The sequence below is a fragment of the Pipistrellus hanaki genome (genome assembly GCF_964339955.1).
Source record: "Pipistrellus hanaki genome assembly, chromosome: X".
In the NCBI taxonomy this organism is placed as follows: Eukaryota; Metazoa; Chordata; class Mammalia; order Chiroptera; family Vespertilionidae; genus Pipistrellus; species Pipistrellus hanaki.
Genome location: NC_140524.1, coordinates 19,205,977 through 19,221,696, shown reverse-complemented (window position 1 = coordinate 19,221,696; position 15,720 = coordinate 19,205,977). Strand labels below are relative to the sequence as shown.

The 15,720-nt window shown below is 35.6% G+C and overlaps 1 protein-coding gene across 4 annotated transcripts in view; it reads right to left on the bottom strand.

The window, feature by feature from the left end:
* Positions 1–979: 979 nt before the first annotated feature.
* ATP11C (ATPase phospholipid transporting 11C (ATP11C blood group)) overlaps positions 980–15,720 on the bottom strand; it is a 189,825-nt gene continuing 175,084 nt past the window's right edge. For 3 of the 4 annotated variants that reach the window (XM_084870184.1, XM_084870181.1, XM_084870182.1), the window contains 3 exons: positions 13,069–13,222; positions 6,640–6,744; positions 980–3,829 (listed from right to left, as the gene is read on the bottom strand). In XM_084870184.1, the coding sequence (XP_084726310.1) occupies positions 6,643–6,744; positions 13,069–13,222 (256 nt within the window). In that variant the 3' untranslated portion in view covers positions 980–3,829; positions 6,640–6,642. The remainder of the gene's footprint in view (positions 3,830–6,639; positions 6,745–13,068; positions 13,223–15,720) is intronic. The other variant, XM_084870183.1, reaches the window with a different exon arrangement.

Genomic DNA, 15,720 nt, shown 5'->3' with positions numbered 1-15,720 from the left:
ACAAGATGCAATCTTATTCAATACTAGAGGCCTGGTGCACTAAATTCGTGCAAGGAGGGGGGCTGTCCCTCAGCCCAGCCTGCACCCTCTCCAATCTGGGGCCCCTCAAGGGATGTCTGACTGCCTGTTAAGGCCCAATCCTGGGCCTAAACAGCAGTTGGACAACCTTCTCACAACTAAGGACTGCTGGCTCCCAACCATTCGCCTGCCTGATTGCCCCTAACCACTTCTGCCTGCCAGCCTGATTACCCCATAACCACTCCCCTGCCAGCCTGATCAATACCTGCTTCCCTGCTGGCCCAATTGCCCCTAACTGCCCTCCCCTGCGGGGTTGGTCACCCTAAATTCCCTCCCCTGCTGGCCTGGTTGCCCCCAACTGCCCTCCCCTACAGGCCTGGTTCCCCCAAACTGCCCTCCCCTGCAGGCCTGGTTCCTCCCAACTGCCCTCCCCTGCAGGCCTGGGTCTCCCCACTGCCTTCCCCTGCAGGCCTAACCCACCCCCCCCCCACACACAGTTGCCCTCCCCTACAGGCCTTGTCACCCTCAACTGCCCCCTTGCAGACATGATCACTCCCAACTTCCCTCCCTTACAGGCCTGGTCCCTCCCAAATGCCCTCCCCTGCTAGCCTGATCACCCACAACTGCCTTCCCCTGCAGGCCATCTTGTGTCCACATGGGAGAAGCCATTTTTTGTTGGACAGTCAATTTGTATATTACTCTTTTATAAGATAGGGTTCCTACCAATATCATAAACTTCACAAATTAGATACTGCCCTAAAAATGCCAGTGAACACATACATAAATGGTCAATCTTTTGTGACTTGTCCAAAGAGATTAGAAACTTATCCAAACTGCTTCTATATTGTTTTTTACACTTTACTATTGAAAGTATTACATATGTTCCCATTTCCCCTATCAACCCTCTCCATTCCATATTGTTATGTCAAACTGAGATGTTTCCAGAAAAGAGGCTAAAATATCAATCATATCAAACCAAAGTTTATTGATTAGATCAAACAAAATTTCTGTAATGAAAAAATTGCATTCGTAAAAGATGGCATTCACATTCATTATAGAAAGCAACAACGTAGATGTAAAAAATTGCTTAAGTGAAAAATGTCATATTGCAGTCCCATTTTGCAAGCTGAAAAATGATTTTGTCAACATTTGCATAAAATCTGCACATTTATATACTGCATGTTATTAAAAAATTTCATCACTAAATTATTATGAATTTTGCAAATTTATGCTTGCATTTATACTGTTGCTGGTGTAAATGTGGTAGGTATTGAATTATTTTTTCAGTTTAGTAGGTAACATCCTCAAACAATTGACAACAGTTGTGAAATTACAAGGACATTTTGATAGTTCAGAATTATTCAAATGATGTAATATGATCCTACCGTTACATTTTCTCCTGTCACAAAAGAAGGTGGTTAGATTATAGTGGGCATACTGATAACTTCAAGTTATTCCATCTGTTAACCCCACACTAGCCAATTTTTTAGGTCAGTAATAACATGTCTTTCAAAAAGGGAAGTCAGGTCCCTCTCAAGGATCTAAACCATGGTATTAACACTGCCTTTGTGAATTTGAACTGCAGTGTAATGTGTAGCTGAGACATGATTCTAAATCCCCCTTACTCATGTTTCCTCCTGGCTGCAAGAAATTTTATATACCACCAGTTATATTTCCACTACCACAGATATTCTGATGTCATATCTTCAATGGTTCTGCATTAAACAAGACTATCTATTGTGGCTCTCTCATTTGTATTCACAGTCCCTATAGTTCTTACATAAAACAATAACAATACAGCAACAACTATAAAAACAAGTCCTGGCGATATGGCTCAGTTGGGGGCATCGTGCCATGCACCTTAAGGTTGCCGGTTTGATTCCGGTCAGGGCCTGTGCCTGGGTTTGATTCCCTGGTAGGGGGCATGCAGGAGGCAGCGAATTGGTCTTGCTCTCACATTCATGTTTCTCTATCTCTATCTCCCTCCCTCCTCCTCTCCTCTCTCCTCCCTTCTCCTCTCCTCTCCTCTCTCCTCCCTTCTCCTCTCCTCTCCCTTCTTTTCCCTTCCTCTCTAAAAATTCAATTTAAAAAAATTTTTTTAAGTAGTTCTTAAAAGAAAATAAAACATCATAAGCTTTCCTGGGTCTGAATTTTTGGCTCTTTGGAATAGGGAAAGAATACAAGACTGTTTTCAGCAGACTACCTCAAATACAGGCTACCAGGTAAGGTGTGAATGACACTTAAGAAAATACTCAAAAATAATACTGAGAGATGACAACAAAGGAAATAATAAAATGTAATGATGGAATGGTTCTGATAAGTGAATATGTCCTTCTAGAAGTTAAGAAAAATTACACTTAAATATTAACACAAAATGTACATGGAAGAATCAAATGTGCCATATGGACTATATAAATACATTGGTACAGATTGAATTCAAAAAGGTACAATATAACACTAATAATAGTACAGGCATGCCAGAAAAGACAACCAAAATGGAAACTGGTATGAAAACACTTTTTAAAAGACCATTTTAATCTAGTAGTCAAATGAAGTAATTTATATCCCCCCAAATATGTTTAATTTTACCATGTAATAAAGATATTTCAAGTTTTACATTTTAAGTGGATTTATTAAAAGGATAAAACCTCCTTATAGCCCAGTAAGTTGAGGATTTTACCAATGTGAATCTCATGATTTAGAGTTAGACCATTACCTAGCCAAGTTTGCTAAGAGAAACAGCATATATGTTCAGTTATGGCTCTGTAGACTGAAACACCATCCTGGGAAGGATTCTTTCCTCCCAAATTGGCAAGTTAAAAAACAAACACAAAACTGAATATATGCATACGTATAGCCTCTTTCAAATAAAAATCATTAAGTTTGAAAGAAGCTATTCTTATTTCCTCTCTACACAAAGTCATAAAAGACTGATGCTTAGAATGCCCTTTAATTTTATGTAACTGTGGTTTGGCCCTCCTTACCTCAGATCCTAGTAAAATATGAGGGAAATCTGTTATATCCAAACTATTTTGAGGGGCTACTAAGTGATTGGAAATGTATTATTTTCAAATATAGTAGCCAAACACCCATTACTTGGGGTATATTCAGAAGAACAAAAATAAAATTAAATTAAATAATTTTTTATTCTCACAAAAACACCCAGGACTAATGCTATTTCCACGTAAGTGTTCATTTCTTGTCAAGAATATTCTATCAAGACAAAATTAGCATGTGGGTAAACTGAAAAGATTAATTATTCTATCTGATGCATTGATATCCATTTAGTCTTCTTATACTTTCAAGTATTCCTTTCATGTGTTGAAAAAATAATTTAAGATCATCATTCAGCAGGAACAAGAGTGATCCAAACAGCTGATTTCTTCTGCCAGGCAGAAAAAGAAACAATAGCAAAATCTATTCATTCCCATTGCATGACTTCTATTTTTATATTATTCTATTTAAATCCATTCACAAAATTCATGGGTTAAAAGAACACCCACTTGATAATTATATTATTCTATCTAAAGCCAGAAATTATATTCTTGCTTTCAACTTTCATATTACTTATAACGTAGAGCTTTGGCCATAACGGCTAGTTACAATAACTGTAAATGCTTACAATAGTCATTTGGTATTTTAATGGACATTTATTCTAAACCCTAGACATGAGACTTTTTTAGTTTGTTGCATATTGAGTATCCTGAGATGATTAACTTTTTGTAGTTGTTTCTTCATGCTTTCTTTTTTAGCTGTAACCACTGTCAATATGCTTGTAGGACAATAACATAGGCAGTTCAAGATTCTGATTCTGAAAAATTTAAAATATACACAGTTAAAAGGTTTATTTTAATAATAACAATGTAAAACCATTTGTATAGCATTTTCAAAAATAAGTCAAGTAGTAAATTTTGTTATAAGAGTAAAGAGACTGTCTTAACAAAGAGCCAAGTTTTATTCACATGCAGGAAAAAGAAAGAGTGACACAATAACCAGTTTTTAATGATTTAATCATTTGTCAGCTGAGTAAGATTCAGACTTGCTTTTTGCTTTTGGATTGCTCCAGGGTTCTTCTAACAGTTGTTATCTCTAGGACTATCTGCCATAGCCGAGGCTTACCTCACCAAGATCCCTTCCTGTAGCCCATAAGCTCCTTGAGAACAGGGACATTTTATTTATCTTTCTATCTTTAGCAGCTAGCACAGAATCTGACACATAGCAGATTCTCAGGACATGCTGAATGAATGAACAAATTTTCTGTGTGTTTTTTTTGGATGTGCAAAATTTGACAGAATATCCTGAATATATATTGTTTTGAAAAACTGTTGTTAAAGTACTTTATTAAAAGAAACATGTTTCCTCCTTGTAATATTGAAGTTATTTTTCTTTTTTTAATCCTCACCCAGGGAGTGAGGATATTTTTTTCCACTGATTTTTAGAGAGAGAATGAAAGGGAGGGGGTAAGGGAGAGCGAAAAGGAGTAGAGACACATCAACTGGTTGCCTCCCACATGTGACCTGAGTATATGCCCTTGACTGGGAATAGAATCTGAGACCCTCTGGTGCACAGGCTGACACTCTAACCACTGTGCTACACCAGCCAGGGTGAAGTTAATTTTCTTTTTGGTAGATGATGTATCTAAGGGTCAAATGACTCTTGTTTTTCTTATTCATTATCTTTTTAGGAAAGAAAAACCAGAAATATCCCTAAAAAAATATAGATTTTTTTTCTGTCCTCTAAATATCATCAAATGCTATGAATGGGATAGGGCATGACAGGACAATGGATAACAGAGTGTAAATCAAGACTGTTGAAAAGTAGAAGCCCTTTGTCATGGGAGGGAGATTAACTTTCTCATTCTCTACTCTAAAATCTAACCTTTTTAAACCTGAGTAGTGGAAGGCTTTAAAGAGGTATGCTATTTTCTTTGTGCATCTTCCTCACCATGGTTGGACTAGAAGTCCTCCAGAACACCTTCTATTTCTTTTTATGTCCCATATTCTCATGTTAATTTTTCATATAGGGTTATGGTGACTAACGAAAATAAGATTGCCATTTATATTGAGAACTTGTAAAAGGTGTCATGTCACCTTATCAACCAAGGGATAAACTCAGTGGGGCTAAATTAATTTGCCAAATATTTTCCTTGGAGAAGAACTAATCCACATGAATATAAATTCCTGGAAGAAATTTACATGAAAATAAAACAATTGCTTAAAAGTTATAACTTCCTCAGCTCTCCATTAGGCCTTGTAGGAGTTAAAGCCCTGGAGAGTCCAAAAGCAATAGCAGTGTCTGCTACCCAGCCAATCCCCCAAACCACAGACCAAGCTAAAGAAAGCAATCCAGGGGGGTACAAAATTAGCTGTAAAAAGTATAGCTAAAATGCACCACACAGCCTAGGACAAGGCTATCTGGGACAAAGGGGTAAAAAAAACTTTGAAGGCTACTGGGAGGCAGATTCATCACTGAGGGAAAATATAAGCAGGTGAGTTGCACAAAATGGGGGTTGGGCGAGGGAGATGCTGACAGAGGCAAAATTAGCTTCCAAAATAACACAGCAGATGCAAAAGAACCAATGGAATCAATCCATTCATTCAATATTTCTCCTTTGATGGACTGTGGGGCAGTTGAGAGCTAATGAAAGAGGGGGCCTATGAGGTGTGGATTTATAATTCTTAGCTTCAAAATGAACTGACTTGCAATTTCTTTCATGATGATCATTTATTTTTATGTGTGCATGAAAGACAGCCCTGCCCTAAGCTGTACAGAGTTGTTTCTAAGTTGACAAGCTTGTAAACCTCATTTATGAATTACTCTAAATTTCCATAGATGGATAAAAGACCTAGGAAAGGTCTGGGTAACAGAGGCCCCTGCAGTGGGAAACAAAATACACATGGAAGAGTCATTCCAAATTCAAGGATTCCTCCCATAGCATATAAATTCCTTCCAAATAGTTTTTGGGCAAATAGAAGAATGATATAAAATAATTTACTCATTTTTAGAGAAAAAAATGAATTATGAAACATTTTATATAATTAGGGTAGCACCCCCCTGAATGGCTAGTAAAGATTTTACTACCTCTGAAAGTTGAAACATTTAGCTTGAATAAAACTTGGCATTAAAAATGATTAGACTGGCTTATTAATATATATTTGGGAATCAGACATTTACAAGGACATTAAGTTTAAACCTGCAAACACACAGACACAGCACATGGAGATACAAACACATTGAATTATTCTCACATGATTCCCAAAAGAACATGCAATGCTAAACTGACTTGATATTATACAGATGCAATTTTGGAATATTTCTTTTCAATTATTCAAACACATTTTAAAATCAAAATTATATTTCTTGGTTACTATTGAGCATTATTGTATTACCCTTCAGCTCTGGAAAATGCCTAAAATTTTATTTGGGGGGGGGGTGGGGTTAGCAAATTTAAAATACATATTTCCACATATTCCAAGTAATGCATCTTTATATTTTAGCAAAGAATAATATAAAGTTCACCACACCAACAACAGAAAAAATTTAGAGAGTGATAGTTTCATTTTTTTCTTTATAATGCTGTTAATCTTTTTCTTTAAAGCCAGCCCACTTAACACTAGGTACCTGTTACAACATATTAGATTCGTCTGAGAATGTTCGTAAAAGAAGAGGTCTGACTGAAGGTCTGGCGGATAATGAGTCAGATGCCTTTTTACAGCTCAGATTTCTCTGTAATAGTGAGGTAAAGATACTTAAAGGATTTGAATATTGGTTAACCTACCTGGTGATAAAAATGTAGAAGAAAAAAAATCACGTTCTATAGACTAACTCTTCTGGCCAAAAGTACAAATGATTACAGTATAACAAATGCATAACATTTAAATAAATACATTTAAAGACCTAAGAAAGTGTCCAACTTGAATCGAATTGTTTTCATGGTAGAAGTATACAGACATTAGTAATATGTGCCAAACTTGAGTTTTTGAAATGATTCTGGTAGGTTATGTGGTAGATGAGTCAATATATTTTGATTAGTAAACCATACCATCCTTTTGGTGAACACCTCCTAGCGTTGTGGCAGTGCTGTCAGTGTACCGAACAAAGAGAAATTGTGCAAAACAGTCCTGTGTTGGTGAACTGATTGGTTCTAACACACCGTGGCTTCTATTGCACAGTAGTTATCAACGGGACCAGAGATTTACTGTCCAAGTTTTTGAAATAATTTCCTGTCCAGTGTGACAATTTGAGAAGATGAACAAATGATTAATGAAAAATGACAAAATACTCCTTTAAGTGTCAGTAGAAGATATAAAAATAAGTCATGAGAAGCAATTTTTCATAGAGAACCAGAAAATGGTGTCAAGCAAATGAGAATGCAAGCAAGTTGGTACATTAAGAAAGGAAATCACCTTATTCACTCCAAGAGAAACTGTGATTGCTGGAAGTTTGAGAAAGCATGAAGATAGTAGATGTTCCTGAGGAAGGGAGGCGTTTCGTTACCTTGTTCACAATTGCACAAAAGGTGGAAAATTGCAGTAGAAAAAAGAGAAATGCAGAAACCAAAAAAAAAGAAAAGTAAATATTCTCTGAAATGTAAAACATTTAAAAAGAAAGCCTGAGAATTAGAAGTCGAAATGACATGTTAGTATTGAAGACGTTACAAGTAAAAGTAGAATTAGAGTTAGGAGTAGTCTATTATTATATGTGCACACTACTACTTCTCTGTATATCAATTTAAAAATTGTTTAGTTAATGGGAAAATTGATTATTTTGAATAAAATAATTTTAAAAACATGATTCTCATTGCAATAAGGCTTATCTCTAATCATTATTTCACTAAGCTACATTGTTCAAAACCCACTGGTTGGAGAGCTATGTCCAGGCTGCACCACCAACCCACCTTAAGGTGACTAGCTCCCTTACGCAATCACACAGATAAAATATGAAGGGACTGACTGCCTTTGGGCAGCTGCAGGTTAAAAACCTAATCAAAACAAGCACAGTGGGAAAAGATTTGATAAAACCACACTTTAGAATTATTTGTCTCGGGGCTAGTGCTTTAATACATTTATTCTAACATAATTTGATGGGTTTCTTCCTTTTTCTTACAGAGCCCTCTTTCAAAGGGTAGGCTCAAGAGCTATAAAATTTTCCTTTAAAACACCTAGAAAAAGCAAGTGTTGATATAGTTTAATCAGAAAACCTAAAAGGTTATGTTTTTCTTTTTCATTGTATGCCGGAAGTTAGAGACTTGGTTTTGGCATTGCCCATGGCAAACAGAAGATGAGTGGTCAACTACAGGGATAAATTTAACAATGCTGTTAATTACCCATATCATCTACATAGTGACTAATGAAAATAGGATTAAAAAAAAATACCAGTTAAAGTAATACATGTATCCAGCAGAGTCTAATAAACAAACTTTAAAGACAAATACTTTGACTTATTCATGTTTTAAAATTACTACATTTTTCCTGTTCATATTTTACCTTAAATAAAGCTAGTAACATGCAAATTATAAATGAATAAAGCTAGAGAAATATCAGTTTATAATTTTTTTTTCTTAAAAGTTGCTTTGTCTTCTATTTTGTGGGCAAAAACCTTATAAGATTAACATGATACAAGTGTCTCACCCTCATGTTTAATATACAAGCCTATCTACTTAAGACTGTAATGACAAGCATATTTTGGTGCTTGTATCAAAACCTTGTATCCAACCATTGAAGATAAAATTATTTCTATGAATCATAAAATTTAGAAGTTTATAGATTCAGTTATAATGGGAAAAAAGGAAATATGAAAGTACAGAAGGCAGTAGAGAGCATGGCAAATATATCTAAAGCAATTAAATTGATATAGCTAGCAATTGGTAGGGGAGAGAGGTGAGAAGGACTAGAGATAATGAGCTGAAACAGTATGAAATTTCCACATTCCTTTGCAGTCATCTACAGCTCAGTTAGCAGTGTGTCAAAGAGGCCAATGCATAAAGGTCCATCTCAACAGTCATGGCATTAGGATTCAACTTTATTTTTGTCTAACCTAGTTCACAGTGTTATTTTTCTCAGAACCAATGGGTGTATGTGACTGTCAGCATTTCGATAGTAATCATGATTGTCACTATTGTTCTTACAAGGATAAATTACATTTTCCAAAAATTTCAAAGTGCTATCTCTGGGAATTTTGCTCAGGTAGCTGACATTCTTCCTTTTCCTGTCTTCCACTCTGAAAGAGCTCCCTTCATAATGGAGTATTTCTTTTTGTGCATGCAGACATCCCACGCTAGGCTTCAACTTGTTGCTGGGTCCCTTCCCATTGGATTATAGTGTCCCTGTGTCCAGTAGGCAAAGTCAAGCCTTCCTTTTGATTGTTGTGGTTTACATGGGAAAACTTATATGTGGAAATTCCTCCATTGGAAATGGGAAGTGGTATTTCTTACTTGGCCAGAAAGTCTAGATATATTTCACTGACTGAGAGATAGCCCAACAATTGTGTTCAGAGGGGAACACAATTTTTTGAAATGTCCAAAACCCTAAACTTTAAAATTTGAAGTGTTATCCTGCTGCTCCACTGTTCAGTGCTCAATAGTTTCATTATACACTTCAGCAGTACGGCAGTGCAGCTTTGCTGATTTATAAGCAACATTAAAGGCCTATGATCCTTAATGATGGAATTTTAGCTAAAAAATTAAGCATATTGCTGAAAATATAGCTGAGGAATATATTGCTTAACCACATCCTTGATTTCAATTACTTAGGGAATCTATTCTGAAGATAGCAGAATTCCTTCTTATCCTCATCTTTTAAAAATAATTTTATTTTTTATTTTTCTATTACAGTTGGCATCCAACATTTTATTAGTTTCAGGTATACAACCCAGTGATTAAACATTTATATAACTTACAAAGTTATCACCTTGATAAATTTAGTACCTATCTGACATCATACATAGTTATTAGAATATTATTGACTATATTCCCTATGCTGTACTTTATATCCAATAATTATTCTGTACTCAATCCCTTCACCTCTTTGAAGATCGCATAATTCTTTACAATGCTACTGCCACGACAGAACTTTGCTGTGGTGGCTTCAGGAGGTAGTGATGCAGACACTGAAATACTTCAATTGTCTTAAATCAACCCATATCATTTAGTCTACTATTCTGATTTATATCACAGGAATCCATTTTATAACTTAATTAGAGTGAGACTCCTTATGACCGAGGCATCCTCTGATTCATCCCTGAATTACCAACACCTAGTATAGTAGCTAACTTACAGTGGACCCTCAGGAAATGGAAGTCACCAGAAGGCTGCTTCTGTAATTGTTACATGTAAATGTCTTAGCTGCTTTCTCTAAGGTTATAGAGATATTTTCACTACCCACTTCTAAATTCCCTTCATATTGGCCAAGACCAACACGAGGATAGTACTGTGAGCCTAGGTATAATAGGCATTTCTGGCAGTGTGTACAAAGTACCAAGATGCTTACTGGTTGATGGTCAAAGAATCTTCTATTTATAGGTAGGGACACATCCTTTATCCCATTAGGGAGTGTGTCAGGTGTGAGGCCAAACTAGTGTAAAAGAATATTTTTTTCTCTTTAAAATGAGGCAAATGCCTTAACAAGGGATACTGAACAAAGTAGTAAGTCACCCAGATGGCAGACTGTTGGTCATTAAGAGATTCTTTCTCCTTTATCTTAGAAGTGGGCTCTGCCTCTTTGGTATAGCCAAATTGGGCTTTATGTAAGCATGTGACTTATCAGAATAACCATGGCTGCCATGTTTTAGTTGGCCTTTATGCATTCATATGCACTACTTTGCTCTTGCATTTTTCTCACAAGGAAAAAAAAGTGGCAGCACTGCTGAGTGCCCACAACATTCTGTCTCATCTGCAACTCTCAAAATCACATAGTGTTTGAAACCACTTAGTCTTTCAGACATTGCATATAAAGAGAGATGTTCATCATTAGGTGGCTCAACATGTTCATTGGTTCAATGAAGGTAAGAATGAATGAATTAATGAATGAATGAATGAACGTGATTATGGAAATTCTCATCATTCTAGCACATCAGCATGCCAAGCTACAGCACAGACACTAGAATTCTTCCACCCATGGCAAACAGATTTCATGCTGAACCCCTAGCAACATTCTATGCTTGCTATGTAAATAGGGCTGCGGTCCCAGAATCGCATGGTTTCAACAGAAGTTAGGAATGTTCTAGTCTTTATCTGTAACTGCTTTGTAGAATTCCTCCATTTAATATCCATTTAATTTAATAAAAGTCACCTTCAGCTAGTATCTAATTTTTTATGCCTGTTAGTAGCTCTCATCACCTAAGTAATTTTTTTTAAAGAAAGGGCCTAAAGAAGAAGATAATATTTTTGAAGGTTGGGATTTCTGAAGATTTTTGGAATGTCTTTAGAACATGAAGCTGGGTGTGAGCCATTATGTAGTATGAGCTCCACTATCCCAAATAAGAAAAACATTTAGGAGCACCCCAAAGTATACTTCCAAATAAGGAGGATGGAAGAACAACTCAAGAGATTCTTCCCAGACAAATTCTCTATTATAACAAGGCATAAAACCATTTATTATTGTGACATTTTTTATTTGGCTTTATTTAAATTGCCACTTGAGCCATTTGGGGAGGAACCTACTTTATCAGTCTGTTTTAGCCCAGTTCAACTGATATTAAGGTATAATCATACAAGTAAATGTTACTTTCCCATACTAAAACTAAATGCCACAGGCTAAAGGAAGTTAGTAAGGAGTATACTGGAAAGATTAAAGAACAGACCAAGGCAGTCTTAGCTAGGTTAACATTATTGTGTCCAGTTCTACCCATAAGGCATGCAGAAGCATGGAATTAAAGCAAGTTCTAACCATTTAACTGTACACCAACTGGTCTTGTATACGAAAAATCAATGTGGCTTTTGCCACTGGTAGTCTATTTGCTTTTGATTGGGGCCAACACTGAGTTGTAACAATGATGCTCCTCTTTTATATATCTAACTGCTGATGATATTCCCACTATAATTATTTTAGTTCCCTATGTTGTATGATGACGACCACTAGATTCTATCAATTCAATAGGCCAGAAAAAAATTCGAGACAAACCAGTATTGTGGCTAAACTGGTTGGCAAATTTGATCAAATAGGTCAGGAGATATAGCTTAGACTATTACATGAAAATGTTGCCTGGCAGGGGCTAGAAGATATAGTTGGTGTCAATATGATAGAAATGAGGTTTTGTTTGGCAAAATGAGAGTGTTGGCAGGAACGACATATTAATGTGTTGGTAAAAATTTGCCAGAAGATTTTCCCCCAGGCTAATCTACCCCTTTCACTCTAAAGGCTTTTGTAGAAATGTTCAAAGATATCAGAAAATGCAGGACCAAGCAATTAGGCTGTCAGAGGGGAATAACTTCTCATTTCCACAAAAGGTTACAATTTAAGCAGTAAAAACACACTTATAAAACAATCCTGAATTTTTACAAGTGTGTTCAGGAGGGTAAGGATGTAGAAACTACATCCAGGAAATTTTCTTTGGTTCAATTATACTGCTGGACAGACAGGGCTAGAAGCAACTCAGAGATTAAGCAGCACTATAATTAAAGGAAAGGGAAAGTTTTGAAAAAGGCAAATGGGGATTATCAACTGGAAAAAAAAAAATCTCTGAACAACCCACAGTGAAATAGCTAAGGTTAAAGCTGGAATGTTGGTGTGGAAATTTCTGGTGTGAAAATTCTAGGCTACTAAAGAAAAAAATAATTTTTCCATTTAAAATTCCATATGGAGCATATGTAATACTCCATATGGATTGCTAAAGGTCACATAGAACACTATTAAGGAAACTACTTACCACCTGTATTGGATAACGAAGTTTTTTACTATACTTTTTATGCAGAAGAGGAAATTAAGTGATGAACCTGTAAGGAGGGGTTTAACATGCTGTAACTAATGCAATTTTCTAAATAAGATTTTTATTTCACGGCAGATATTGAAGCCCCTTCCAAAAATCAGTTTGTAATATAAACTTAGTTCTTACCCTGGCACTTCTTCTTCTTACATTCTTTAATACTATCAGGAGAATCTCAGGGAAAAGGCTGACAAATATTAGAAGAACTATGGCCAACCATGTGGATATAGAAGACAGCATTTGAGCAAATACAAAATACATTCTCTGTTGTTTGAGAAAAGGCCTAGAGTGGAAAGAAAATACATAATGGAAAAACGAATTAGTTCCTGTTCTGAAGTATAATTGAAATTGTCTTTTGTATTTAAAAGGAATTTTCCTTATTCACAGTATGAAAGTAAATTTCTTTGTAACATTCTAAAGTAATAAACAGATTTCATTTATCAAATGTTTGAAAACAAATTATAATAGAAAACACTTGCTTTAAAACAACCCAGCAATCAACTTTAAAGCTGCTAAATGGAAAATATTTATTTACATTAGAAAATACTGGAGCTCCAAAGATATGCAAGAAAAATGTTAGTTAATTTTTGTGCTAAATAGCATTTTATTTATTCAACTGTTTTATTAATATGAGAGTGGATTTGTGATCTATGTTCAAATTTTAAAATACATTCTTATAATCCCCCCCCCCAACTCCTATGTAAATACAAAAAGAACTATAGAACTTCTCTCTCTCAAATGGGAGGATTCTATAATTCTCATCCACAAATATATACAGAATACTACTGTGAGTCAAATAGGTTGACAATACAGCAGAATATTGCTAAAAGGACATAAGCGTTGGAGCCCAAAAATCCAGGAAAACCCCTCATTCTGATGTTGGATTTCATTCCAAGTCATCCACTGAACTGTTAAGTAGCTACTAAGAAGCACAACCAAGTTTTATTCTACTGCCTGAGCTAAAGCACAGAACGGCTAATCAAGGTTGGGATTCACACCGGACTACTCTTGGATTAGTCCCATTTATTAGGTCACACATAGTGCTCACTGAACGTAAACTGGTTTCTCCTTTAAAAATTGAAATTTATGCTCTTTTATGAAACACAATAAAATCAAGCTTGTGGCTCTATATAAGAGGAACAGACTGAGAAATTAAAAAAAAAATGAGAACAGTGAGGTAAAAAATTTATAAGGCTTGGGTTAACAAGATTTCTAGGGTCCCTAGTATACAGAAAAAAACTTCTTCAGAGCTCTACGCCCACTCTAGTTTTGAAAAGCATCCTAATTTTTAGACAGTTAACTGAGCCATAAGGTTCCAGCAGACAACAAACAGCTAGCTACAAAGCATTACTCTGCATGTACCTGCAATACTCTGTGATTAATATCCCTAGATTTTTCTTTTTTTACCTCGGCATCTATGGAGCTTTGCAGGGGACCAGTAAAAAAAAACAGAAGATATTACTGGATTAAGTTAGGGGCTCAGAAATCATCATTCTTACTGCCAACTTCCCCCAAAAGGAGTATACTACAATGTCTTAAGGTTGAACATGTCCAGAGATATTATCTGCAACTAGCATTCAGCTGAAGTTTCACATGGTTTCTAGTGACAGTTTGCTGGTTGCTTTATAGTATTAATTTTATATTCATGTAGTAGTTTAGACAGTTCTACTTAAGGACAATACTATAGGTAAGAAAATAAAATATTAACATTTCATATTTAGTAAGTACCTCTAATGAATTGAAATAGCCATGGTGATGTCTTAATCATATCAAGGATTTATTTAAATCAATAAGGATAAGAGTTAGAAAGTAGTTTGTGAGACATTTTGTTCTTATGGAAATTTTGCATAATTAGTTCAGATGCTGATTACACAGATTCACAGATAGAATTATGGTACTGTAAGAATTATAGTTGCATATCATATTTGGTTAATCAACTTTGATTCATTTGTTCTGTTTTGTTTTTAAATAGAGACTTCTTTCAGTTTCACCACTTCAGTAATTACCTATATAGGGACCAAATATCATATATGCTGTGATTACACATTTACATGGAGCAGTACTTCCCTAAGTGACTGGGTTGTTTCATATTTTTACTTCTTAAAGCCTTTATTTTGAAAAGTTTTTCGAAACAGTAAGAATTTCTTCTAATTAAGTCTCAAGGGACAAAAACATGGTCCTTACATCTCTGTGATAACATGGAATATTTTGTATGTATGATTTTGCTCAAACCAGTGAAAATATATACTCCTAGAATCTTTATGGCTTACTCTAGCCATGTTCTCTGCTGCTGACATCATTATCAGGGGAAGCCACATTAATTATACTTTGAAAAGTTTTGATTATATAAGATGGCATGCCCTCAATATTAAATACTAGCCAGTCACACTGCTTATTTCAGGGAGATTTCCAATGCAAGTATGGATGCTTCTTGAGTTACTCAAAAGACCTCCCTTCTGGTAGTCCCTGGCCAAATCTTTCAACTTGAAAGTGTATAAGACCTTTCTGTGAAGTGAAACTAATTTCTAGCATGACCTCCCATGTGATTTCTAGTGGAAGTACTCATTCTGTAAAGTTTATACACAAAGTAGTTACATTATTATCTATTTGGGCCCTATTCTCTCTTTATGGTATACTAGTATAGCTATTATTCATGTCACTACAGATGTATTTAGGGTATAGAATATATACCACTCCATACTCAGAGGGTTATATCTTAAAATCACCATCTCATTGTGTTGTTTTTCTTTTTTTTGGGGGGGGGGTGAAAGCATATACAAT